At 56.5% G+C, this 27,828-nt stretch overlaps 1 protein-coding gene across 1 annotated transcript; it reads right to left on the reverse strand.

Moving 5' to 3' along the window:
- SLC37A2 (solute carrier family 37 member 2) lies at positions 1–25,100 on the reverse strand. The gene is made up of 18 exons (XM_036276732.1): positions 25,023–25,100; positions 11,515–11,596; positions 10,959–11,052; positions 10,762–10,840; positions 8,735–8,870; positions 8,257–8,333; positions 7,311–7,477; positions 6,795–6,832; positions 6,414–6,566; positions 6,065–6,155; positions 4,238–4,300; positions 3,850–3,935; positions 3,381–3,429; positions 3,176–3,249; positions 2,874–2,952; positions 2,639–2,736; positions 2,319–2,383; positions 1–612 (listed from the first exon to the last, which is right to left on the reverse strand). The coding sequence occupies exons 1-18, from the start codon at positions 25,079–25,081 to the stop codon at positions 597–599; spliced, it is 1,506 nt and encodes a 501-aa protein (XP_036132625.1). The 5' UTR covers positions 25,082–25,100; the 3' UTR covers positions 1–596.
- Positions 25,101–27,828: the final 2,728 nt, after the last annotated feature.

Genomic DNA, 27,828 nt, shown 5'->3' on the forward strand with positions numbered 1-27,828 from the left:
ATCAAAACACACTGATATTCTCAGTCCTGGCTCCACGCCCCGCCCCACCCCCACAACACTGCCCTGACACGTGTCCTCCTGGACCAAGAGGGCTGGGACAGGGCGAGGCAGGGGAGGCCCGAGAGAGATGTCCCCCGTCCTGGCCCTGCGGGGTACAGCAAGGATGCTCAGGAGTTGGAAGCAGGTCCAAGCAGAGATGAGATGGCTTGTGGACAAAGGATGAAGAGTGGCAGCAGCGGTGCAACCGGGTCAGCATCCCATCGCTAGGTCCCAGCTGGTTATGGCTGTTCGGTCGTACACAGAACGGAGAGGTGTGCTGTCCGGCCGTGGCCCCGTGGGGCCCCCGCCCTCCGGCCTGGAACCTGGACAGGCAGGAGTCCTGGCAGACACTTCCCGCAGCAGGATGGAGACACGGCTCAGCTCTGACCCGTCCCGTCCACCCGGCTGTCCTCTTCCCAGGGAGGCCTCCCAGCCCGGGCGTCCCTGCGCGCAGCTGGCGGCGTCAGTTCAAGAGGCTTTGCCTCAGCTGTCAGTTTCAGTGGTCTTGCTGGGGGACACTTTGGGACCCAGCTGAGGCCTCTTTTCCAATCGGGGCCTCAGAACTCTTTATACCTGCGCGAGGAGGAGAGAGACAATGGAAGAGAGAGTGAGACTCCGGTTAATAACCTCCTGCCCCTGTGGTGGGAACAGGGAAAGCGGGTTCCCGGGGTCCCTCAATAATTGCCTTCATCCCTGTTCTCTATGATCAGGGCCCCCTCTCACCTCTTCAGCAGGGAATAGAAAGCCAGATTACATTTAAAGCCTTACAATATTTGCCACATTTCACAGCTTTAAAAAGCAATATCGTGGCTCCCGTGTCGGCTCAGCCTCAGCTCAGCCCTGCAGGTATTTAGGGATAAGCGTCTCCATCTAGAAGACCTCGGGCAATTTCTCCGAACTTCCACAGCCTTACGGTGTAAAATGAAGGTGAGCAGAGACAGCAGGACTGTCCGGGGATTTCTGGTTCCAGGCCCAGAGCTCCCTCGGCCTTGGTGAGTGACTCTGCTCCCCACACAGGCCGTTCGGAGAAGGGCCAGCGTACAGGGAACAGCGGACCCCACACACCAGGGACAGGCGCAGCCTCAGGCACAGCCGAGCCCTGAGCTCCGCCCCCTGGTCTCTGCCCGAGCACGTCTGCCTCTCAAGGCGGCTGGGAGGGCAGCCAGTGTATCTGAAGTCGGCCTCATTCCAGGCACAGGGCAGAGGCTTCCTCGGTGCTCATTCTGCTCCTTTCTGCTGCTTTTCAGTGCCCGCCCCAGCCCCTGACCCCACCCCAGGCTCCCCTCAGGCCTGGCTCAGGGAAGGCCGGTGGGAGCAGCACTGGTCCTGGGGCCCAGTCCCCCCTCCTGCAGGCCAGGGCACGGCCCAGATTGCCAAGGCCTCCTGCTCTGTGTTCCTCCCCTGAACCTGGGCGACGCCTTCCTGAAGGGAAGTGTGCCCGTTACCATGACCCACATCTACCACCCCGACCGGCCACAGCTCTGCCAGCTTCTCCTTAGCAAGAGTCTCCTGCTCCGAAGGAGAGCGCGGAAGGCCAGGGGAGCCCTCGGCACCAGCACGGAGCCCAGCCCCGCCACCAGCCTGCAGCCGCACGCCCACCACCACCGGGTAGCAGACAGGGAGCACACCAGCCAATCACCGACACTTATTCCATTTTGTCCCACAGGCTTTGATTGGCAATTGCTTCGGTCTGCACCCCACAGGCAGAGGGCCCAGTGCCCTTGGTCCCTGGACTTGAGCACTGCAGCTCAGAGTCTGAGTTCAGAAGAAAAACTGTTTCCCCGGACTCTGCCTCCTCTGTCCTGGGGCTCTGTCCAAGGCCTACTGCTCCCCGAGAGAAGAGGCTGCCGACCTTGGACAGCTCAGGCCGCTTAGGACACGTCCCCAGCACCGCGCCCTGCTTAGGTGGACAGCCTTGGGAGGTGCCCCCCAGAAGAAAGAGCGAGTTGGGAAAAATCACTAGAAGAGGAAGGATTTGCATGCAGGACCCACTCTGATGGCACATTAGTCACAGACTTGAAGAAAATACTCACAAAAGTCATGGGACTTGAAAATACTACCGGGCGTGGGTTAAGGCCAGACTAGAGCTATGGAGACACGCAGGACAACAGAGGGCAGGTTAGGGGGCGGGGGCGGGGTGGCAGCACGGAACACATCCAGGGCAGCTCCGCTGTCCCAGGTCCGCGCCGAGCTGGGCTGACTGGGCGCTCAGCACCGGACCATGGGCTTTGAACTGGGGGAGGGGGGAGGGGGGGGCTCCAGCTCTCCAGAGGACTCACCCCGTGTCTTGGCTCAGGGATGACTTCCAGGCCAGGATCTCTTTGTACACCAACCGGCAGAGGAGCTGTGGGAGTTGGAGGCGCAGGGAAAGGAGCACATGGTTAGTCCCCAGTGCTGGTGACCAGGAGTGGGCTGGCAGGAGGGACAGGGCTGGGCACACAGCTTCATTCAGCAGGGGTCACTCGTGGGAGATGAAGTGGTTCTTAGCAAAGGACTGCTGTCCCAAAGCCCCTAGTGGACAATTCTTTGGACCCCAGGGTTCTAGCCTGGCAGGACAGGACACCCCGAATATCCATCTGTGCACCCCAAGAAGTCTTACCAAGCAGGCCAGGACGTCCGCAGAGATGAGCATGTAGAAGACGTTGCTCCAGCCCGTGGGGGAGATGAGCCCAGCCAGCAGAGGCCCCAGAGCCGCACCTGTGCAGAGCACAGTGTCAGAGCAGGACACCCGCCCAGGGACCCTGCACCCCACCCACGTGATGGAGCAGTCCAAGGGGTGTGCCCAGGACAAGGCTCAGTGCTCAGCTGCTAGGAGCCAAAAGCTGGTCACAGACCTATGGAGCCAGTGCCGTCGATGATGGCCGTGACGGTGGACAGTGCCTTTGCGTTGCCCTTCAGGCTCTTGTGAGTCCCCTGGGGAGAGAACGCAGGGTGAGGGCCGGGGCCGATGACCCGGGGACAGGCGGCGTTGGGGCTCAGAGCTGGGGGCTGGGCGATGGAGGATCCTGAAGGACTCGGAGGATCTTGTCGGTGTGGGCCAAGAAAGGAGGAAAGGGCTGTGGGAGAAACGGACCAGGAAGCAGAGGCCCTAAGACCCCAAAGTGGTCCCTGTCCTCGGGGGCGGGGAGGCACTTACTAGGTCAGCTGAGACAGCAGTGGTGATGAGCGCGTAAGGACCGTTGACCAGGGCCCCACAGACAATCAGCATCACTGAGGGGGCAGCAGAGACAGCCGGTCAGAGATGAGGTGAAAACCCCTGGCCTCAGGCTGAGAACCTCTGCTTCCCACCAGTGCCCCAAGCAGCGCCTCCCCGTGGCCGGGCAGGACCCGCAGTGTCTCACCTATGGAGGTGGCAATCCCGTTCTGGCCAAAGCGGTTGTACAGGAACAGCTAAGGGGAGAGGCAGAGTCACACCCAGGCTTCCCGTGGGCCACCTCTGTCAGATGGAGCCCGGAAGTCCGGACTCCTGCAGGTCACCTTACTCCTGTCCTTCTCACACCCAGACCATGTGGTCCTTAATGTCCCGAGGATGGGGGTGAGTAAGATGTGGTCATTTCTCATTTCCTGTTTCAAGACAGTCTTCTCTCATCTAGCCTCAATCTCTTACTCTTTCCTTGATCGAGTTTATCAGCTAGTCGACCCTTCTTCACCAAGGCCGATAATCACTAGTCCCTTTCCAAAACCCTGTCTGGGTCTCTTTCCTGTGCACAGGGATGCACACACACGCGTGCGCTCAAGGCCCAGGTGCACACCCGGCTCAGCAGCCACACAGGTACGTATGCACACGCACTGCCCTGAGGTTGTACCCACCATGGGGGCCGCCAGGATCAGCATGACGAAGCAGGTGGTGGCCCTGCCATTGGTGTAGTCAGAGATGAGCCCCGCCAGGATGCCGCCTGGAACACAGACCAACTCAGACACTGCAGCCCAAGGCCCCACCACAGCCGCCCGGCCCCATCTCTGCCAGCACGGGCCTGGGCCTGGGCATCCGGAGCCAGCAGAGTCCTCCCTGTACCCACTGCTCACAGGAAGGCCAAACATGAGGGCCATCTTTCTTAGGGCCACCCAGCTGGGCAGGAGTTCTGTTTCTCTCTGATGCCACCTGCCCCGGTCACATTCCATGGGACCTGTCCCTCCCTTCTGCACCCACAGGAGGAGAGGATAAGGCACCGCCAGGCAAAGGTGGGCAGGGCCTCACCCGTGATGCCGCCAACGTCGAAGAGGGTGGACAGGTCCCCGGCCTCCTTGGCACTGAAGTGAGCTGTGAAAACACAACTGTGTCAGACCTGAGAGCAAACATCCGGAGTGTCACAGCCAGAAAAATCCGGGCACCCACCCAGACCACGGCCTCCGGTTTCGGAGGGAGCGGTGAGAACCACAGGGAAGTGCTGGGCCGAAGCGAGCTTACGTGTCCGTGGCCCCCGGACCCGCACTGCCTTCGCCTGCGGGATGGCCCTGACCTCTCAGACCAGCGCCCCCTGAGAGCCCTGCCCCCCCAGGCCACCTTCCATGGGGGTACACTTCTCACTGAGCCTCAGCCCAGCCAGCCGGCTCCCGCTCTGACTGAGTGGCCACCGCCAGGGGCTTCCCAGCCACCTGCCAGCTCTGCTAATGAACAGCCAGGAAGGAGACAGGACAGCGAGGACCTCGGGTCCCAGGCCCTGCCCTAGGACTAGAGAAGGAGCATCCAGAAGCTTGAGTTATAGCCCAGCCTCCAAGTGTGACTCATACTCCGAAGTCAGCACCAGGGTCACGGAACAAAGAGTCTGTGTCCCCGAAGCTGCCCTGAGGCCCCGCCTCTATTTCTGCAAGAGGCCCCCGGATAAGAGGTGTGGGGCAAGTCATAGCTTGAAATTCGGCCCTGACTAATCCCTGCAGTGTCCTGTCTGGAGTGAGCCCGCACATGGCAAGGCCGCCTTGGCCCTGGGCTCTCCCGGGAACCGCAGCCTGGGGGAGGGGCGGGAGGAGCTCTGAGCCCGGGACTGCAGCAGGGGTCTGCTTCTTTCTTTCTCTCTCTCTCTTTTTTATTTATCCTCACCCGAGGACATTTTTGCATCAGGAGGAAGAGAGGGAGGAAGAGAAAGAGAAACATCGACTGGTTGCCTCCCACACGGCCCCAACCGGGGCCAGGGATGAGCTGCAACTGAGGTACGTGCCCTTAGCAGGAACTGAAACCCAGGACTCTCTGGTCTGTGGGCCGATGCTCTAACTGCTGAGCCAAACTGGCCAGGGCTCTCTTTCTTTCTTAATCCTCACCCAAGGATATGTTTATTAATTTGAGAGAGAAAGAGAGAGAAAAGCATCGATGTGAGAGAGAAACATTGGTTGGTTGCCCCCCATATATGCCTCAGCTGGGGGTTGAACCGCAACCTTTTGGTGGACAGGATGACGCTCCAACCAGCTGAGCCACCCAGCCAGGGCCAGGGGTCTGCCTCTTGACGGAATGGCCACCTGTCCTATGGAATAGCGAAGACCCGGGCCAGGCAGACAGAAGCGTCCTTTTCAACCACAAAGTGACCTCTCCTCATCTGTCCATCCTCGGAAGGGGCAGAGGCGGGAGGAGGAGTCCAGGAGATGGGCGGTGCCGCCAACCCCGCACAGGGCAGAATCCCATGGGCTCTGGCAGCCCCTTGGGACAGGAGAACAGTGTTCGCCGCCAGGCTGCAGGCAGCGGGGTAGCTCACCAGGCGTTCTCCTGGGGTTGGGAGAGGCTCCGGGACGCCCAGAGGCACCCCCGACCCCACCCCCACCTTCGAGCCAAGCAGCCTGGCGGGTTTCTCCTGCACACAGGATGGAGGAGTTGGGGGGGCTGCAGACCAGAGCTTTGCGTTCCTCCCCCAGCTCAGTTCCAGGGGGAACGTGGCTGGAATCAGGGTCTGGGGGTAGCACACAAGGTCCGACTCTGCATTTGAACAAAAATCTCCTCACGCCCGAGGAAGGGTTCAGCGAGATCCTTCCTGTGTCCGACGGTCCACGCCTCACATCACGGACAGAGCCCCCCACCCTCGCCTTCCCCGGCACTCACCCACGTTGAAGATGTAGAGGGGCAGCCAGTAGAGGAAGGTATAGCTGACCAGCTTGGCAAAGAGCAGACACAGAGAGAACTCGATCACGCCCTGGGGAGCGGAACAGAGGGCACGATGAGAAGGTGCAGCCCCGGGGGCAGCTGAGCAGCACCCAGCTCTCTGCACCCCCACCCACTGAGCCCCTCACACACACACCTGCTCTCAGTGACAGCCGTGTGCCTGCTACTCGGTGCTGCACCCAGACAAGCCTCCCTACTCCCCACGCTGGGCATCTCCTCTGAAGGAATTCTGGAAACCCCAGATCACCCTGAGCAGCCCCATCTCCCAGAGAGTCCCCCAACTGCTCACCGGGATCATGAGCGCCCCCCAAAAGCTGATGGCAACAGGCTGAGCGCTTGGCTCCTTGGAGCATCCGGCAGCTGCCTCCAGGCTGCTGTCCCGGTGACAGTAGGGGTCATTCCCAGGGTCCTCGGGGTTGCTCTGCTTTTCTTCTATCCCATCCTGAACGAGATGAGACCTCTGTGGGCACGTCCGTGTGCCCCTCCTGCAGGGGACCCACCCGAGAGGCCAGGGCTCTGAAGCTGGGAGAGGTGTGTGTCCCTCTCTGGACTGGACTGAACTCCTGCGGCCCCAGGGCCTGGCATTGGGCCTGTGGGCTCAGGGCGTCCTCCTCCCTAGTCCTGCCTGGGGGTGCAGGGGGAGGGCAGGGAGCATGGGGCTCATACTCACGTGGTGCTGAGGGGTGGTGCAGTCCACATCTTCTGGGTCTGAAACAAAAACCTTCGAAGAAGCTTTCCTCAGACAGGGCCCTCCCTGTGCACTGGGACTGGTCCCCACCCCCAGTGTGGCCACATGGGGAGCTGGAACTGGGGCTCCGGAGACACCTTCTGGGCCTGGCTCTCGACAACGGGCCCGTCACCTCCTGGCCTTCCCTTCTCTTGCTATGAAGCCGCCCCACCCGGCCCAGCTGGCTCAGGCCGGCGGGGAGGGGGTGAGAACAGAGAAGGTGGGGCGGCCTGTCTGCCCCACCTCCCTGTCCACCCCTCAGACTCAGCCAGCATTTGCCAGGCATTCTAACTGCCCGTCACCTGAGCCTTCAACAGCCCGGGGACGTACCAGCTGACCATTCTGTTTACAAAGGGGAGAACTGAGGCTCAGAGAGGTCACTTGTCCCCAGTCCCACATCCGGTCCTCCAAATCCATGCCCCTCCAGAAGGATGGGCCCCGTGGGGAGGGTCCACTCACACTCAATGAGAAAGAGGAAGGTGACGACGCCCATGGCAGCAGTGATGATGCCTGGTACCACGAAGGACAGGCCCCAGTGCCCGCTCACCCAGATGCCAGCGATCAGGGAGCCCAGAATGTTGCCCACAGATGTGTGGGAATTCCAGATGCCCATGATGAACCCCCGCCTGGAGGGAGGGAGGCAGAGAAGATGAGGAGTAGTAAAAGTGTAAAGGGAAGCATAGGGTTCATCTCAACTGCCCTGGCCAAGTGCCGAAAGCTGGCTGCCTACAGCCTCCATGCCAGGGAAAGGGGGGAGGATGGCTCGGATCGAGACGGGCAGCCAGACTGGCAGTCTCTGAGCCAGCACACGGGCTTCCCAATGAGCCCTTGCTGTCCTGAGGGTTCAAGCCCCGCCCCCTCTCTTCTCTCCATCCCTGTGGCTGTAACTCTAAAGCAGTCGTCCTCAACCTCCAGGGGACATGGGCAATGTCTGGAGGGTTTGACTGTCACAGCTCGGGCGTGCTAGCGGCACCTAGTGGTGATGCCGCTGAGCAGCTTCAGTGCGCAGGCCGGCCTCCCAGCGCAGACCCAGCCAGCCCCAGGTGTCAACGGTGCCAAGGTAGAGAGAGAAGTCCTGCTCCAAAGCAACTTTTTTGCACAAAATCCAGTTCAAGAAAAAAAAATACAGTTTTACAAGCTTAATATTTGCCTTCTTCAGGAGAAATTCATCGATTATGAGGAAAAGCATAATTAAGGTGGCTGTTTTATGGGTTAAAACCTTATCAATGGAAAATCAATACTGCTTTTGTCACTAAGATGTTAATCTCACTCAACAAATGAAAGCCAGCAAAATGGAGACAAGTTTAGAATCTTTCACCCTGGAATTATAGTAGGGGGCCCAGAGACCCCCTCACTACCCCAGCCCTCCCAGGGAACCTCCCACGCACACGCTTGTCACGCTCACCTCCCCTTCCCAAACCAGTTGCCAACGCAGGTCACAACCGACGGCCAGCCCGTGGTCTGGACGAGTCCATTAAAGATCTGCAGGGAGAGAGCAGGCAGGTGGGACAGGCCAGGTGTGCTGCCAACTTCCTGCCCTCACCCGTCCTGGGCTGAGGAGGTCCAAGATCATGGTTGAGGGGTCCCTCCAGACCACACTACAGATGCACACACCCTCTAAGGCCCTCTGGCCCAAAATGCTTTATAGCAGAGACCCAGCCTCTCAGGTATCTTGGTGACCTCGGGTGGTGCTCAGGGCAGACTTACTGAGCCAGCAAATGCATGACCCTGGGAGGCAGGGAGCCGGACCCTGGGAGGCGGGGAGCCGGACGCGAGGAGAGTGGGCTGGGCAGGAGGTGTCAGGGCAGGACCGGGCGGCTGAGAAGGACTAGATGCCTTCTGCATGGGAAACAGAGGCCCAAGGGCAAGGCGGAGGCTCCTACCTGAATAAGCACAAAGTACCAGAGCACATGGATGTCCCAGAAATATCCCAGGCCAAAGAGCGAGGTGAAAAGGCCACTGAGCAGCATTCCAGCTGAAAGGTAGTAACGGAGGGGGAGCCGCTCCCCAAAAATCCCACTGGAGAAGAGAGAGTTAGACTTGTGGTCAATCCCTGTTGTCTGTGCTCCTCAATTCTGTCTCCATTTCTCAGTGACCCCCCCACACACACACACACCACTGGGGCAACTCTGGCCAAGGTGACCACCAGGGACCTCCGTGTTGCCACAGCCAGGGACCCCTCAGTCCTCCACTCTCTAGGCGTTTCTGCTTTATTTGAAACTACTGACCAGCCAGCTGGTGTGGTTCAATTGGCTGAGTGTTGCCCCAGGCACCAAGAGGTCGCCAGTTCGATTCCAGGTCAGGGCACAGGCCCAGGATGTAGGCTCGATTCCCAGTGGGGGTTGTGCAGGAGGCAGTCAATCAGTGTTTCTCTCTCTCTCTCTCTCTCTCTCTCTCTCTCTCTCTCTCCCCGCCCTCTCCCTTTCTCTCTCTAAAAATCAATAAAAAAACATATTTAAAAAAAAACAACAGCTGACCACACTCCTGGAGCTGTCCCCGCCCTGGCCTGCTTGATGCTGCTGTTGCGGTCTCCGCCCCCAGCCCTGGGGACCACGCCTGCTCATGGATCCTCTCTGGGAGCAGTCCCTGCAGCACTCGTGTGTTTGAACTACCTCCAAGTACATGTCTTCAGTCCACTCTCCCCAGAGCTTCAGGTCCACGTCCAGGTACTGCTGGACATCTTGGCTTGGAGGCCTCCAAACACTTGAAACTCAACACTAAAACTGAACTCCTCTCCCTCCTCCCCCTACCCAGCCCGTCGCCCTTGCCCTCCTCGGAGTGAATGGCACCGCCATCCTTGGCCGCTCAAGCCGCAAACCACGGAGCTGCCTCCGTATCTGCCTCTCCTTCCCACCCCTCACATTCAGTTTCCAAGACCCACGCTTCCTACTCGTGAATAGTTTCCCGAGTGTCGAATTCTTCCAGCACTGTTACTACTCTTCTAAGGCAAGCACTCCTCAAAGTGTCGCTGGGCTGTCATCCATTTCTCAGCATGACCAGGCCTTCAGCCTCGCCCTCCCTGAACCTACCTCCGGTCCCGCTCAGCGGCCTGTCTGACATGTAAGTCTGAACGTCACAGCTTGAGTGAAACCCTCCAGCGCTCTCCATGCCCAAGGCCTGGCCCACGTGACCTCCCCCTTCGGCCGGCTCCTGCTGCTACTCCCTTCAGACACTACTCCCGTTGCTGATCCCCACCCCACCCCCAGGTCACACTTCCTGCCTTTCCTCACGCTCTTCCTTCTCCAGCGCCAAGCCCAGCTGCTCTGCATCGGTGCACATTTCATCTCCTGCCAGAAGCCTTCCCTGGTCCCTCTTCTCCGACCCCAGCCTGGACCAAGTGACCACCTCTGAGCCTCAGAGCGCCCTGGCGCCACCCGGTCACAGCCGCCACGCTGCTGCTGACCCATCAGGCTGTGAGCGTGCCGGGGGTGCCTGCCTGAATCCTCGGACGAGCACCAGGCCTGCCTTGCTCGTTCAGGCCCGGGACAGGGCAGGGTGTCCTGGCCATTTCTGCGTCCAGCCCTTGGAGGATCCCGGGCAGAACAAACGGCACTGCAGCCTCACCACGAGTGCAGAACCAGGAGCGTCCAGGAGAGGGTTTCCAGGGGAGAGAGCTACTAAAAGTGGGAGCAGACTCGCCCCGGCCGATTTGGCTCAGTGGCTGGAGCGTCGGCCTGCAGATCAGAGAGTCCCCGGTTCAGTTCCCGCTAGGGGCACGTACCAAAAAAAAAAGTGGGAGCAGACTCAGTGACCGCGCAGGGAAACGAGACTAGCTGGGGGCTAATTCCACGTGCGGAAGCCTGGGCCTCATTTCCACCTGGGGAGCTACCAGTTTCACTTTGACCCCGCTGCCCCCAGTTCAAGGAGACGCAGCCGCTCTGGACCACGCAACTGGCTCTGCATCTCTTACCTGATAAACATGCCGATGGCATAGGCCACAAGGAAGGCATTGTCCACGGCCCCCAGCAACTCCTTGTAGTTGTCCTGGTCTGAAAGAGATGAGAGAAAGCTCGCTGCGTGGCTGCCCGCTGGAAGGCCTTTCTGGACCTGGACAACCCCTTCCTGGCGAGGGGGAGGGGAGGGGGAAGTAACTTGCCCCATTCTTACCAAACGGAGACCAGCTGCACCATGTGGTGTCGTTGGGACTGTGGGTGTCATTGGGGGGCTGGATCATCCCTGAGCAGTTCTGGTGCAGACGGCTCTGGACAATGAGATCCCAGGTCAGGGGCCCCAAAGCCCACTCAGCCCAGAGAAGAGCAAGCAACCGCCCACACAGCCACACCTGCACCACCAGGCACACCTGCACCACCAGCCACACCTGCACCACCGCCTCCCCACCGGACTCTGCTCCTCCCTCTGGCATCCCCTCCTGAGGAACTGGCCACAGTGGTCACAGCGGACCCTCAGTGAAGGCAGGACCCACAGAGCCCAAGGCCCTTGCTCTCTGTGCACACACAGCCACCGACACTGCTGTCGTGGCGAATCAAGTCACAAGGAGCACCGAGGGACAGTTCTCTGGAATAGAAGAGCTGCTGAGAGTGGACGCCGGCCGGGTGGAGGAGCAGGCTGGGCGCTCACGGTGAGGGACAAGGATGGCCGTGGCCGAGTTCCAGCCGTGGAGCCCCGCACCTCCTGGGCTCGTCCTTCCCGCCAGCCGGCTCACCTTCACAACACTGATGGGCTTCCTGGACATGTGGTAGCAGGTGTAGACTAAGAAGGTGAGCAGCAGGATGAAGCCTCGGTACCTGCAGGAGACGGTGGGCATCCGGGTTAGCAGGGAGATGGGGCCAGTGTCCCCCGGGGCCCACTCTGCCAGCCGCAGGGTGCACCTCCAACTCCACCTTCAGGATCCCCCCGGACACCACGCCCTGGGGCAGAGCCGAGGAGAGGGCAGGAACAGATGCCCGGAGCCCAGGGTGCTCAGGAGCCCTGTCTCCCTGGTCCCAACCCTGAGCACTGCCACCAGAGCGGGCCTGGCACCAGTGCCCTGGACCACACACACATTCCGCTCGTGACCTCCGTCACGCTGCGTTCAATGGGCCTCACTGAGGTCAGAGAGGCTCCGTGGCCGTGTGTGAGAGAGATGGAGGCGGGGAGCTAAAGTTGTTTTAGAAATACCAGAGGCGACGGGCGGGAGGCTGGTGGGGAGAAGAGTCTTCACAGTGAAGCTCGGAACTCGGCAGCCAGCACCTGCCGCGGGCCTGTTTGAGCAGAGCCCAGACCGCAGCTGGACGTGTGGCACCCGTGGGAGCTGCTGACAGGACCCACGTCCCGGTCCTGGTCCTGGCCTCAGCTGTCCCACTGGACAGCAGGGCCATTCCTTCCACCTGTGGCTCACACGTCACGTGCCCTCTGCCAGCCCCCTCCGCACCGGTGCACGGGTCTGGGATGGAAAGGACAGCTCAGCCAGACACCGCTAGTTTCCATAAGGTCTGGGGAAGGACCGCGGGGCCCTGAGTCACTGTCTGCTTCTCAGCAGAGATCAGCTGAGCGGTCAGCAGCCGGGACTCAGGAACACATGGAAAATGGGCCTCAAAGTGGTCCCCCAGCCAGGAGAAAGGCGGGGCATTCAGAAAGCCCCTTGCCCTGGTTCACAAAGATCTCGTGGAGAAGGGGAGACGGGTAGGAGGGACCCTGGAGCCCTTAGCATCCCTCAGCTCGATGGATCCAAGGAGCTGGGCACTGCGGCTCGACCTGCCCTTTCTGGAATCTGCCTCCAAGACCCAAACTTACTTCCTCCAAGTGTGTCAGGAGGGGACTTTCGGCAGAGCCTGAGTTGGATTTGAGCTACCAGGCCCTGCTCTATGCTTCCCTGGCTTTGAGCTTCCTGCCTGGGTTCTCTGTTTCCATTCCATCCACTGCCCCCGGTTCATCTTCTTAAAAGAATGAAGGTCCACGTGACCCGCTCCACGGCCCGGCTTAAACTTGTCAGTGGCTCTCCAGTCTGTGGAGAACCAAGTGCCGGCTGTCTAGCCCGGGTTTCACGTTCCTCCACAACCTGGCCCCTCTGGCTACCAGCTCCCAAGTGGGCATGGTTCTCCAGGGACGCGTTCTCCAGGGAATCTGGGGTTACTGCAAGGTGACCGTCACAGTGCCTGACATCAGCAAGCTTGATGGCAGCAATGTTTTCCGGGCCCCACCAGTGGGCATATGGCTCATGGCTCCTAGGATCGAGACTTAGAGAACCTGAGGGGCGTCTGGAGAGGGTGCCGCTGGCCTTCTTCAAAGAGCGATGGATGGAAGAAACTAGTCCCACAGGAAATTGCAACCTAGCCCCCTACCGGGAGGCTCCAGGTCTGGAAAAAGCTGAAAGCTTTGAGCTGGGCCGCTCATTTACTGTGTGACCCATGCAAGTTCCTAAACCTTTCACCCCTGGTGTCCTCATCACTGCACAGGGATGACAGCACCAACCACACGTCTCCCAAAGAAAGGCGAACACAGTACTACTGTCACCTAGTCCTTGGTCCCTGCTGTGTCCCTCAGCTGAGCCTAGCTTGGCTGCCACATGGACGCAGCCTCTGACCAAGGTGACAAGTGACATCTTCTCCAGATCTGAAGGTGCCCGAGGCCCCGGCTCTGACTGTTTTCCCAAAACGGGCCCGCAGCGAGGTCCTCACCAGCTGTGGAGTCTGGTGCTGCCTGGGAAGTCAGACTACAAAACCCAGCAGACGCCGGGCCCTCTGAGGAGCCGATCAGAGCCAATGGGGCTCAAAAGTCTAGCTTGGTGGCCAGCCTCCCTTTCCTCCCACCCCAGCTCGTCACCGCCCTGCTGATCCCCCCCAAGTACCAGGACCTGCCCACTTAGCAGGGACCCAGAGCACCCTCCCTTGGCTTCCTCCTGCCTGTGTCCCTGGGTTCTTCCATGTCTGCTCCATGCGCCTTTCATCTGGAGCCTCTCCCAACCCGGGGGTGGGGGTGGGGGTGGCGCAGCCGCAGACACAATCATGCCCACTCTGACACTCTGATTCTCTCGGGCAGAAATGAGAGTCCCTCCCACTCACGTCCGCACATATGCCTGCCGCGTGCCAGGCACTGTGTAGGGGTCCAGCAATAAGCAAGAGAAACCATAACAGGGATCTCGGGCCTCAGGTGCTCACGGGTCAGTGGGGAGACGGACAGAATGGGGGTAACGGCGCTGCACAGGCGGCAGCCATGCACGACGTGGAAGCACGCAGGAGGGACGGCCCGGCCAGCTGGGGTGGGAGCAGCGTCAGGAAAGGAGTCTAGAGGTGAGGCTTTAGCTGAATCTTCAAAACAAGCAGGAGGCCAGGCCAGCCGGAGCTGGGGGGGGGGGGAGGTCCAGGGACAGAGCTGCGTGGGCAGAGGCGGAGAGCGGGCACTGGCACTGCCCGTTTGGGGCATCCTCTCAGTGCAGCATGAGTAGCCGGTGGGACTGAGCCACGCTGGGGGGCGGCAGGGGCAGGGCACACGGGGCCTTGGGTGCCGCGATGTGGAGGTGACAGTGTCGGGAAGTCGCTGAGAGGCGCTGGCATTTTCTAGATCAGAGAGGTCTCAGTATTTTGGGGGGCCTGACAGGCTTCCTCATTGAAGGCAGAGCCAGCCCCTCGGGCACAGGGCTTCACCACGGGGGCCCTCGGTGCCACATTTCAGAGAGGGTGTGTCCGTGGTGGGAAAGAGCAGGGACCCTGGCTTCACCCCCTCCGCCCACTGCTCATCTGACAAGAGGGCTCAGCACCTTCTCACGGGGCTACTGGCAGGTGAGCGATGCCACATGGCTCTCACGAGTGCCTGACACCCAGTGGCACTATTTAAATTCTCAGATGTGGAAGGAGAGCTGGAGGGGCGGAAACCCCAGCTGCGGTGCCGCAGGCAGATGAGCGGGGCGGGGCTGGCACCACACTCCTCTGGGTGGTGGGAGTCCCGGATCCTGCTTCACTCCGACGAGGGATTGGGAGGCCAGGGTGCCCCCTCCCACGGCCCCAGTATTCCTGCCTGGGCTGGCTGAACTGCCAGAGCTCTCACTATGGGGTTGGGGGCTTGGAAGATGGACTTTTTTAACCTGGTGTTAAGCACTCTCAACCTTGTGTTAATGCCTTCTCGGAACCTTAGCCTGGGGCGGGGAGACCTGGTCCGCCCAGGGGTGTTGGGCGCTTCATTTGCATGCGAATAAGTGTTTGCTATCTATAGGCTTCAAAATCTCTTCCCGTAAAAAGCAAGAGACAAAGCTAGGGTGTATGTAGTAATGCCATCTAAAGGAAATAATTTACTTAAATCCCCTTGTGACCAGGGGGTACCAATCTGCAAATAAATAGGACTGCGCCCAGAGAACCGGAGATTTTGCTCCCCTGCAAAGCTCCCCTCATTCCAGCCGCGTGTGCTTGTGGTTTCATCGCGCTGCACCGATCCCGGCAGGCGCTGCACCGATCCCGGCAGGCGAGAGCCGCGCTCACCGCGCCTGCGGCAGGTGCCAGCGCCCGCGGGGCAGCCCGCGCTCGCTTGGGAGCAGACAGGGGGCCCAGCAGAGTCCACGCTGACATCTGCCTGGCGGAACTCCAGCCCGGCCCTCCTCCAGGGGCCTGGCCTAAGCTCTCTCCCAGCTCTGACCCCAGCCCTGAGTAGAAAAGTCAACAGGCAAGAGAGCGGGAGTCATGGCTCCTGGGGATGGAGGGGCAGGAGGGCCGCAGCTGGACCTCCCGCACCTCCTGCGGGCTGAGCGTGGTGGAGGGATGAGCTCAGCCTCACAGGGGCTGGGCAGAGGGCACGGGGAGCCAGGCCTCCTCAGTCCAGCCCTGTTTCCCGTCCACTCTGGCCACTGTTCTGAGAAAAGGGCCCAGGAGCCACAGGTAGAGGGTTAAGGTCTGGCTGAGCCGAGGCCAAGGCGCACACTGGGGCTCAGACGCGCTCCAGCGGGGCGTACAGCGGGTTTCACTTCCTTCCCACATGCCCAGCCTGCAGGATGGAGAGGCCCCAGCAGGAGCAGGAGGCGAAGACACAGCTGGGTCTGCCTGGCGGTGAGGGCAGGGACGGCAGGGACGGCAGGGACGGCAGCCGCCGCGCTGGGTCAGGCTGTCCTGGTACAAAGGCCAAGGGACACGTGTGATGAGGCTCCACATGTTCCAGGCGGGGCTGGCAGCCCCATGACCCTCTAAGTCTTTGTTAGCAAGAAGCCACACTCTCCACACTTGATCTTTGCCAAAAGGCCGAGAAGCCACGAAGAAGCGGCACCTTTTGGAGTCCCGCCTGCCTACCAGGCACCGGTTACTGAGTAACCAGGTCCAGTAGAGAGGGGTACGACTCTCATTGATTCGCGGCCAGTCCAACGGATTCCTCCAGCGGAGCATAACGGCTTTATCAACCTCGTGAAGACTTTGCACTAGGAATGCTTCTGAGAGGGAACTCAGAGCAATTCGTCACAAAGTGGCAAAGGTCAGCAACAGGGAAAAAGAGCACAGCAGAGGCGCGAGGAGCTTAGGACACAGCTACAGCCAGCCACCCCACCCCTGGTCCCTGCACCCCTCCTTGCTTTGCATCCTGCAGCCCCACCCCCACGTAAGGCCAGTGGGGCTTACACTCCTCACGGGCAATTCCATCCCCCCTGCCTTAACCAGGGCTGCTGGTAGATGTCTGCGGCCTCTGACGTGGCCACGTGACAGGAGGGGCTGGCTGTGGCTGCAGGTGACCTTGGCACTTGCCCGGAGAAAACAGACTCGGTGGATCTCCATGCCTGTGCCTGTTCTAGGGCTGAGCAGATCTGAAAAGAACCGAGTGCTGGGAACCACAGAACCAGGCCAGTGACAACAGTGCCACCACTCCACCCCTGCCCAAGCCTCCACGGCCACTGGGAGATGTCGTGGCGGGAAGGCCAGCCTGGGATGGGCACCACAGGGCAGAATCCTGAGCCAGGCCTGTGTACAAGATGGAGCAGGGACAGTCCAGCTCTGGGAAGGCCTCTGAGCTCTGAGGACACGGAGCCCCCCTGGGGCAGAGCCAGCCCAGGAAATCCTCTGCGTGTTACCCTTCCTCCAGGTGGGCTTTGGGGTGCTTGCTCAGAGGTCAAGTTGACTCAGGACTTGGCCCCAAGACCCTTCCCACAGGAGGAAGCCCTTGGCTAGTAGCCACAAGGAGCCCAGGACTTTGTGAATAAATGAGGAGATGACATGATGATCTTTTGGAGGAAAGAGGAAAACATCGATCATCTCACTTGGAGAAGGAAGCCAAGTGGGGGAACCTTGCGCATTCCGACGGAACAAAAAGACACGGCTCGGCTTCAGCCTGAAGTTTGTTCAGGCAGCTGGACAACGGGAAGAAAGGGAGAGCTGGTATGCTTGGAAGACGTGGTCAACAGGCAGTCGGTTGGTCACTCTGAAGAAGGCTGTGCGGACAGACGGGAAATGTGGTACGCAGAGCTATGTTCTGCCCAGGAGGTGAGATGGTGGCCTCCCTCAGGACTCATGGAGGCCTCGCCTCAGGCCTCACCCTCGTCCACTCCTCCTGAGCATGAAGAATCCAGACCATAAGCCAGAGGCCAAAACCAGAGCAGTAATAGTGCCCACACGCACTGCACCCAAACACCAACTCAGGGACAGTCGGACAGGGGCACAGGTTTCAGGGACTGGACCTCTCATGTCTGTCCTCAGTTCCACGGTGCCTCTCAGACAGCTCGACTCTGACCTAAGTGCTCATCAGTACAGCCTGACTGAAGAAATAAGGCCTTGACCAACCCCTTAGACCCTTTCAAACACTTGCTGCTTCTAGACCAGTCCGTGGGGCGTGAGTCAGCTCCTCCCAAGGCCAGGAAGGTGCAGGCCATTCAGCTCTGAGGACGGAAAGAGGAAACTGCACAGTGGAAGAGGAAGCAGAAGCCATGGGGGGAGGGGGGCGGCAACCACCCAGGGCGTGGGGGAGGGGAGCCTCAGGGTCATGTGCTCTGCAGATCAGCTCTGACCCCCAAAGGCCTGAGGTAACCCTCCAGGTTCTGCTCCTGGATCCTTCCGTGATCACATCTCGTCTGAGGAGCCCTTTCTGCTGCCCTCCCCTAGTACCCCTTTGCAGTCACCAGGAAAACAAGACAAAAGAAAGCTATGTTGGCAGAACTGGGGCTCTGATCTGAGTCATCACAGAAGAGGGAAAAGAGCATGAGACTTAGACCAAAAGAGGATGAATCTTCATTTCTGGTTCTGCTGCTTACTGTGACCTCGGGCAACTTGTTTAATCTCTCGAAGCCTCAGTTTGATCTTGTTTTAAATGAGATAATAATAGCCGTATGCCACACAAGACTGTTATAAGGGTTAACGAGCCCCTGTGCATCAGCAGCGAGAGCCCTCAGCAAACGGGGGGGGGGGGGGGGGGGGGGCAGAGCAGCGCCCAGCCTCGGCCTCTCCAGCTCTCCGGGAGACTCAGGTGCCCGGGGGGGGGGGGGGGGGGGGGGGGGGGGGGGTAGCGAGGTGGGAGTTCACGGCTCCCTCCCCCAATTCCTGCCCATCCAGAGGGTCCCTCCTCCCACAGGTTTCTCTTCTCCCTGTCCTGAGCCGCTCCCCTCACAGAGCCCCAGGAAACGGGCCCAGCCCCATAAGCACAGCCCCAGGAATCTCTCTGGCAAGATGCCCACGTGGCCAGCTGAACCACAGACATGAGGCGCAGACGCTGACACAGAAGGAGGGCACCGACCAGGCCCAGAGCTAGGGAGGACTCTGGAAGGCCAGGGACAAGCTGTCCACCCCATCCCGACCCAGAGGCTCCCTATGCTTGCACACGGTGCTGCCTGCCCCTCAGCCTCCTCTCCAGGGACCAGGGATGCTCCGTAGGCCCCTGTGCCCCTGCAGCTGCAGCCACACAGTATGGTCTTGACTAGACAGGTCTTTGCTCCACGCCCTCTGCTCATAGTACCTCCCGCTCCACCAAGTCCCAAGCTGCGGTTTCCTCCTAATGAGGGGGAATCCCTCCCTCCCGGGAAACACAAGCACCTCACAAGCACCGGCACTGACTGTGAGCTAGGCACAGGCTAAGTGCTTTAGACGGCTTCTCACTTCATTTCACCAAAACCCTGTGATATCGGTACACTGTTGTTTCCATTCTGTAGATCAGGACCTGGAGCCTTGGGGAGATTAAGTGATCTGTCTAAGGCCAAATGGCCACGTGGTCTTTCCCCCTGCCATACCCTCTGCAGGAGGACAGCTTGGACAGGCTCACCTGGATTCAAACTCTGGTTCAGCCATGTCCGGGTTGTGCGACGCTGGGCAGGCAACACAACCTCTCTGTGCCTCAGTATACCCGTCAGGTGGGGTAGCTTTGCAGGGAACTACAAATAACAATGCCTGGCACAAAGTAGTAGGAAAAGCAAGTGGAATAATAGTCCGTAATTAGTGTCGAGTCGGTGCTCAGCGTGAGCCCGTCGCTGACGTGAGACCTTTGGGCTCTGCACCTCCTCAACCCTCACATGTCCAAGGCAGCAATAACTAGTACCCTCACTTCGTAGATGAGGCATCCAAAGTTCAGGCCCAGTCCACCCTCCCTGTGCCTAGTCGACTTTCTTCACGCCTCCTTGGGGACATGTGGATGCAGTCACTGCTGTCATCAGCGTACACACCCTCCAGCCCGATCCTTAGTTCCAAGAAGGTAGGGACCATGTCCTGCTCACCTCTGTAGGCCTCCAACCCCAACATCATAATATGCCTACGGCAGGAAGTGGATTCTCACTTAGTGTTTGAAAGGACTCTAAACCTATATTTGGGAGGAAAGAAGTCAAAGGACACCTACTGAGCACCTCCATTGGGCACAGGGGTCAAGAGTGGTCACGTACCACATTTATCCTCTAGAACCCACCTTTGACCAAGAGGGAAACCGAGGCTGAGAAAAGCTAACTGCACGAGGCACACAGTGGGGAAAGGGTCCGGTCCAGATCTGTCTGGAATCCAGATTCACACTTGAAGACGTGTGTGAACGTGTGTGACTATACAAAATTGTGTCGTGTGTGTGTGAGCTTTTCTAAAATGCTGGTGGAGCCCTGGCCGGTTTGGCTCAGCAGCTGGAGCATCGGCCCGCGGACCAGAAAGTCCCGGGTTCGGTTTCCGCTAAGGGCACATACCACAAATAAATAAATAAAGATAAAATGCTGGTGGGGGACAGGCTGTTTATAATTAGCCACCTTCTCCATATCCACCCTCCCACCCCCGATTTCTCTGAAATATGTTACTTTGGTTAAAGGCTACAGTATCTATGAATGAGACTGTTAGGAATGATAGGGGCAGAGACACAGCCTTGTATACATGGTAATGAGATGCTTTTGTGTTTATTAAGAAGAAAAAAGTTTTATCCTAAAGTAAAACAACTGGTTTTCCTGAATAAGAAAGACGACAATGAAGGACAGGACCTGAATGGATAAAACTGTAGGTTTGTGGACAGGGAAACTGATTTGCCTTGGATTATAGCATGTGCAAATTATGAGTTAAAAAGAAGCAATTCAGTGTGTTAGGAATTTTGTCACTGAATTGGCTCAGTTTTTATTTTATTCATGTTATTTTTTTTAAAGGCTGTGGTTCTTTTAGTATCAAATATTATGTCAATGCAAAAACAGAATTTGGTTTTCTGTCTGTTAAAATCACAAAATTTTCTTGAATGCTGATTATTGGTCTGCTCTTCATGAGAGGTGGTAACATGTTATGTCTGCCTCCTGTGTAATCTGCCTGGATAGCACAAAATCTGTGTCTTACCAGAATAATTTCCATACTTTAAAACAGGGAAATCCCTCTTAGGAAAGAGCTGTTTCTTCACGATGTTACCTTCTATGTTTATTTTTAAATGTAATATTATCACTTTCAAATGGGTGGGACAAGGCCTGTTTCTTAGCATCATAAGTATCCAAGTTTTCTAATCATTTTTTTTTAATCCTCACCCGAGGACATTTTTTTTCCATTTTTTGTTAAGATAGAGTGGGAGGGAGAAAGAGGAAGAGAGAGAGAGAGAGAGACATAGATGTGAAAGGGACACATCAAGTGACTGCCACCCGCACGACCAACCAGGGCTGGGGACAAACTGCAACCGAGATACATGCCCTTAGCGGGAACCGAACCCAGGTCTCTCTGTACCGCAGGCCGACGCTCTAACCGCTGAGCCAAACCGGCCAGGGCTCTGATTGATATTTCTATCTTGCTCTCCCTCTCTCTCTAAAAAAATCAAAATAAAATATAGATGTTTAGTACTTACTCCAGACTTCCTGAATCTCTTCAGTTGATATTCTTGGTATATCCTTGATATATTATGTAAATTATGTCTCAGGATTTTCATATATCTCAAGACTTTTTCCTCTATAAAAAGTATGTTCAGCCATTTTTTATAAATCAGATGTTACGCTCACTATCTTCTTTGAATTAGCCTCATTATGTTTTTGGCCACGGTCTAGATTTTTGGGGTGGGGAGACTGGTTTGATTTTGTTTTGCATACTTCAGCAACAACCGAATTTCCTTGTTAGCTGCATTAATCTTGTCATGAATTCTCTGTTGAAAATTCACTTTCATTCATTCACTTTTGAAAATGATCAGTAGAAAGTTGATCTGCGCCTTCTGAGGTCCCTGTCACCTACGAATAGTTTTTGTATTACTCTGATGCTCCCTAAAGAGGTCAAAGGTCTTACCTTTAACAACCCAGAACTGCCTCAGAAAAGCGCTGCTCTTAGACACAGGTTTCTGATGGCATCACTTAGACATCTTTAAGGACATACCAATGAACTAAGTCAGGATTTTCCAAAGTTTTTAGTCAAAAACCAGATGGGTTTAGCCCTGGCCGATTTTCTCAGTGGTTAGAGCGTCAGCCCACAGACCAATGAGTCGCGGGTTTAATTCCAATCTATGTGGCTCTATCACATCGATATTTCTCTCTCCCTCCCTCCCTCCTACTTTATCTAATGATAAATAAAAAAATATCTTTGGGTGAAGAATTTAAAAAAAGCAGATGGGGCCCTGGCCAGTTTGGCTCAGCGGTTAGAGCGTCGGCCTGCGGTCTGGAGAGACCCGGGTTCGGTTCCCGCTAAGGGCATGTACCTCGGTTGCAGTTTGTCCCCGGCCCTGTTTGGGTCGTGCGGGTGGCAGCCACTCGATGCGTCCCTTCCACGTCGATGTTTCTCTCTCTCTCTCTCTCTCTCCCTCCCACTATATCTGAACAAAATATTGAAAAATGTCCTCGGGTGAGGATAAAAATAATAAAAAAAAATTTTTTAAAAAAGCAGATGGGTTTATGAGATTGCAAACCCAATTCAGTGGAATAAGAAGCAATCACATAGGACTGAATAAACTGATAAGGGATGCTTGTTGTCTGTTTTGGAATATTGTTGACATTGTTCTGGTAAGGGATGCTTGTTGTCTGTTTTGGAATATTGTTGACATTGTTCTGGTGTTCTACTTTCTGAATGTATAAGGCAGCCTGGTCTCTTTCTTTTGAAGTTCTCATAACTTATCACGATTTAGTAGACTCTGTTTTTGAAAGTGAAATGGAACATAAACAAATATCTTATTCTCCCTACCTGATTCCCCCAGAATTCATAAAATTGTGTTGACTCTTCTTGCTTTTCATAGCAATATGGTTAATTTCAAAAGTTCAAGAAGAATCTATCCTGCCTTGGCTGGTTTGGTTCAGCGGTTACAGCGTCGGTCTGTGGTCCATAGAGTTCCGGGTTCGGTTCCCGCTAAGGGCACGTACCTCGGTTGCAGTCTGTCCCGGGCCCAGGTTGGGGTCGTGTGGGTGGCAGCCAGTTGATGTGTTTCTCTCACATTGATGTTTCTCTCTCTTCTTCCCTCTCTCCCTCTTGCTCTATCCGAAGATGAATGCAAAAATGTCCTCGGGTGAGGATAAAAAAAAAAATCTGTCCTATTTGTTTAAACGATGGCATAAGTAGAAAAAGCTGTTATGCAACCAATGCCTTCCTCAGAATGTTGTAATTGACAATGATGCTCAATTAATAAGATATAATCAGCCCTTTTTAAGGAACTAAGGTTGACTGTACGGAGACAACACTAATAAAACCCTCTCAAGAAAACTGGCTTATTGTTTTCCCTTGTAGGCAAATAAGGAAGGCCACTCCCTGGCCAGCCCAGGAAACTTAGGATATTTGGGGCATCTCAAGAAGGGAGGAATTTCCCTAAATGTATAGGTACAGCAGGTAACTTCTAGTGAAGAGAGTTTCTTAACTTAGCTTCTTAATTTCAGAACAATAAATAATAAGCTTTTAAAAGTATAGTCTAAAATTCCTTATAAAAAATTCCAGCAAACTTCACAAGGCCTCTGTTACAGATTAGCACTCCCGCGACACCCATATAATCAGGTCAAATCTAATGAGACAAACCTTATTTTATGATCAAGAATGATCTTTCGCCCTGGCCGGTTTGGCTCAGCGGTTAGAGCGTCCGCCTGCTGTCCGGAGAGACCCGGGTTCGGTTCCCGCTAAGGGCACGTACTCGGTTGCAGTTTGTCCCCGGCCCTGGTTGGTTGTGTGGGTGGCAGCCACTCGATGTGTCCCTTTCACATCGATGTTTCCCTCTCTCTCTCTCTCCCTCCCACTCTATCTGTACAAAAAATGGAAAAATGTCCTCAGGTGAGGATTAAAAAAAAAAAAAAAAAAATTAAAAAAAAAGAATGATCTTTCTTTGCAACTACTTTTGCTCAGAGCAGGGGAGACTGTAGGCAAACATTGTTTCACTGGAAAACTGCACTGCCTCCCGTGCAGGTCATCTGCGTCAGCGGCTCATGGCCACCGGCTGTCTCACAGTGCTTCCGAGTGGTGGGAAACTCATCACACAAAACGTGTCTACAAGCTGAGAGCTTCAGTCTTCCCTTCCAACCTGTGGGATAACCAGTTCTCCTCAGTATTCCTGATTTCTAAATGGGCGTGTTCTTTGGATTTCCTTTTTTAAATTGGGGATATATATAATAAAATTGGCCATTTTAACCATTTCATAGTGAACAGTTCAGGGGCATTAACTCCCTTCACATTGTTGTGCAACCGTCACCACCAGCCATTCCCTTCATCTCCTCAAATTGAAACTCTGTCCCCGGGAAACGATAAATTCCTCATTAACCCCTCCCTAGACTCTCTTTTTCCTGGATCGGAGCATCTTCTGATTCCTTCATTATGAGTCAAATAAAATCTTTAACACGTTCATTTTTATATCCATAGGAGAGTCAGGTTTTATCTTTTTCTGAAAAATACATTTTAACAGTCCCAAACTCCAAAAAAGGGCCAAATAAGTCATGCACATGGGTGAAGAAGGCTGGATATAATGAGGACTGTCACTGGTAGGAAAGTTCCTAGGGGACCAACCAGCCCAGAACTGAGGGGGTTAGAAATGTGCAATTTTCAGTTTTAAAACTAGACTAACCTGGTCATGTTAAGAACATCTAACTAAAGGGGATTCCTTAAGTCCTGTTAATATAATTTGGGGACTTAGGCCTGGTATGGCTTTGTCTGTTTTTCAAGAGAAGCCAGGAATCTGGCTATTTACGTTAAATCTTATCATTTGTAAATGATGGCAACTAACACAGTATTTCGGAAAAACACTGCAGACCAAGCTGCTCCACCGTGGGCATCTGGTGAACAGCGAGCTGAGCCTCTGCACCTCACCCACACGCGCGCACACGGGTGGCCTCCTCTGGCCTCCCTTAGTCAGGAGGAAAGCTACTGTGGAAGTGGCTCGCCCATTGCTGGGGTTACCCATTGTTGGGGTGACCACCCAGCTAAGGAACAGCTGCCCCCTGTGATCTGAGAAGTAAGCGCTTCCTGGTGAGTCCCTGGGGGCCTGGAGCCCCTCAAGGCAAGCTCCCAGGACCGCTGAGTTCTGGCCTCTGTGTTATGAGCAAAGTGAGACCAAAAGGGACACTCCACGACGCCAGCAGCCACTTTTCAGCAACTGCACCACCCTGGTCCCGACTCCCTGGCCCACAAGTCCAGATTCGCTCAGGTGCTCAGGGAGATGAAAGTAAGGGACTCTGAAGGTCGGTCCCGGGGTGTGGGGTGTTGTGCGCGCGTGTTTTCCCAGGATGGGGGGTGGTGTGTGTGTGTGATCGCGGGCGCGCCAGCCATTCATTTTCATCTTCTGCCGGCGCTGACGGAGCGCAGGCTCCAGGGCGGCGAGGCCGCCGGCTGCCCGCCCCCGTCCCACACTGCCTGCCCGCGGAGGGGAAGCTGCCCGGGGCGGCGCGCCTCCCTCCCCAGCGCCGCTCACCAGCTGTCCCTGGAGAAGGTGCGGAGGAACCAGATGCCCGGAGCCAAAGTGGACCGCATCCTGCCTGCTGGGGCCCGAGGGAGGCGGCTCGGCGGACAGAGCGGGGCGCAGGGCGGTGCGTCCCAGAGGCCAGCCGCTGGGTTTAAATGCCCCGCCGGCCGGCCCGCCCCGGTCCGGGCGCCGCAGGCCTGGAGCCTCCGCCCACTGGCTCCTGACCGCCCTCGAGATGGGACCCAGCGCAAACCGACTGCCCATCCCCTGACTGGTGCGTAGGCACTTGGTTCTCGCCTCCGTCGCCTTGGCTGGGGACCCGGGGCTTGGAGCTTCTGGGGCCGCTCCTGTCCTGCGCTCCCCGCTCGGGCCCCCGCAGGGAACCGAAAGCCGCATCCCACACTTCTCAGCTCTACATGACGATCCAGTCTGTCGCAACTGCTCTCCAAGTGCCTTCCTGTCCCCAGAAGTGGTGGCCCCGGCACAGACGGGAAACTGAGGCACACGGAGGGCTAGAGCCGACATCTGGGGTCCCTACATTATACCGCTGAGTGCGGGCGCTCCTCGGAGTGCAGGGGATGTCTCACGGAGTCACAATATCGGTCCCAAATACACCTTCCGGCCCGGACAGGAGCTTCCTGTGTTGAGCTAGACAGGACCCACCATGCCCCTCAGAGAGACTGGCCTGGCCTCTACTCCCCCTGACAGGGCCCCGGCCATTCCTGCCCCCCACCCCCACCCCCACCTCAGGCAGCCAGCGAAAAGGCCAGTCCAGTCTGGGGCACAGGATTCTCTGCTCTTAACAGTGTCCCTCTGGCCTCTAGCCTGAATTTTCTAGGGTATTTCCACCTATAAAAAGAAGACACTTTGAGATCTTTGAATAGGAACACAGTGAACTACAAGGGGCGGAGAGGGAAGCAAGCACCCTGAGAATAAAGTTGTTGATAGGACATAAAATAAGATTGTGTTGGTGCCAATGTTTTTGTGCCTGACCCCACCCTGTCCCTAATTCCTGGGAGTGCCCAGGCCCTAAGTGCAAGGTCGGGAAGTAGAGCAGCAACTCCACCAAACAGGTTAGGACTCACAGTAATGAGCTTGGCTGTGACCAGCAGAGAGGATAAGTGAATTGTAAAGATCTCTGAACGCCAGGCAGTCAGGGGTGGAGGTCAGTGGCAGAAATAAGGACAGCGACAAGCAGAGGCCAGAAAGTAGAGGGAGAGAGAGGGAAGAGAAAGGGGGTGAAGAGCCAATGCTAGATGATGTAAGTTTCGGAGAAGTGAGACATCAAAGGCAGAGCACAGCTAGCCTGGTCCTCAGGACCCCCCACGCTGTTCCCGGTGGACACGCATGTGTTCTCATCCACCGGGGAAGGGTGACTCTACGTCTTGTTTTGCCTGGGACAATTCCAGGAGACATTTGCTGTCCAGACCCGCCGAGTCAGTAACACCCAACAGACTTCAGGCTTGTAAGAACGCAGGGTGAGGGGACGGGACGAGCTAATATGCCCAGGAACACAGCTGCTCGTTTCTCAGGGGCGGAAGGAAGGAGAAAGTTAGAATTCAACCGAGCTAAGGCCATGGTTGCAGTTACTTGACACCACATTGGAGGGGCACATGGACATCCCCAGAAGAAGGGAAGGGACCTTCTCCAGGGTTCCAGAATCCAGTAATATGGAAAACCCAACTTCCCATTTCAGACAGAGAAAAGCCAAGGAATAAGGCTCCTGACTGCCCATTTTCACTGCCTTTTGGAGATGTTTGTGCCTCTCGGGAAACCATGCTTGTCTGGAGCTGGAACTCTCAGAGAGACATTAAGAATATGCCCTCTCACCCTGGCCGTTGCTCAGTGGTTAGAGCGTCGGTCAGCGGACCAGAGAGGCCCGCTAAGGGCACGTACCTCGGTTACAGTTTGTCCCCAGCTTTGATTGGGGTCGTGTGGGTGGCAACCACTCGATGTGTCTCTCTCGCATCAATGTTTCTCTCTCTCTTCCTCCCTCTCTCCCTCCTGCTCTATCTGAAGATGAATGCGAAAATGTCCTCTGGGGAGGATAAAAAAAAAAAAAGAATATGCCCTTTCAGTGGCATGGCTATTGCGCATGGAGTGCCAACAAGTAGCTGGCTGCAGGCCAGTCCTGAGACAGTCCTTGCCTTACGCCAGTTCCTTCCTGGGAACTCCAGCCTCACATCCCTGTTCCGGGCCCAGGGTGGCAGCTGGAACCACCCTCCCAGTGCCCCTCACTTGCTCCTGTGGGTGAGCAGGGCAGTCTCTGTGCTCCCTGCTGCTCAGGGGGTGTCAAAGGGATGCGGTGGCTCGGATGCTCCTGTCACTCACCGACGCAAGCTCTCCACCCTTGACCCCTTCTTTTACCTGGCACCCCTTCCACACCACTTCCTCTAACCCTGCAGAGTGTGCACAGCAGTGTCTGAAGGGAATGAGGGAAAGGATGAGCCACTGAATCAGAAACTAAAGGAAAAGATCCTCAGTTCTTATTATGAATAGACCTAAAAAAAACTTCCTATGGTGTCTAGTATCAAACCCCTGTGAGACAGAAGCTGGCTGTTAGTGGCCCCTTTGCCCACTAAATGCCAGTCCCTACTACTAGCGAGCTTTACTGACCAGCCACAGGAGTTCTGGGGAGCCGGTTATCTGTTCAGGCCGTTCCGACATGGCAACGTGTCCTCCCTGGTTTTCTCAAAGGGACCCCGGGACCTGACTGCCTGAGAAAGTCTCTGTGAGACCAAGTGCCATGAGAATAAGCCATTAGGCCACAGAACCCCAAATTTTACCACACACACAAGCATCATTCTTTGAACAT

This window comes from Molossus molossus, unplaced genomic scaffold (genome assembly GCF_014108415.1).
Source record: "Molossus molossus isolate mMolMol1 unplaced genomic scaffold, mMolMol1.p scaffold_m16_p_22, whole genome shotgun sequence".
Taxonomy (NCBI): domain Eukaryota; kingdom Metazoa; phylum Chordata; class Mammalia; order Chiroptera; family Molossidae; genus Molossus; species Molossus molossus.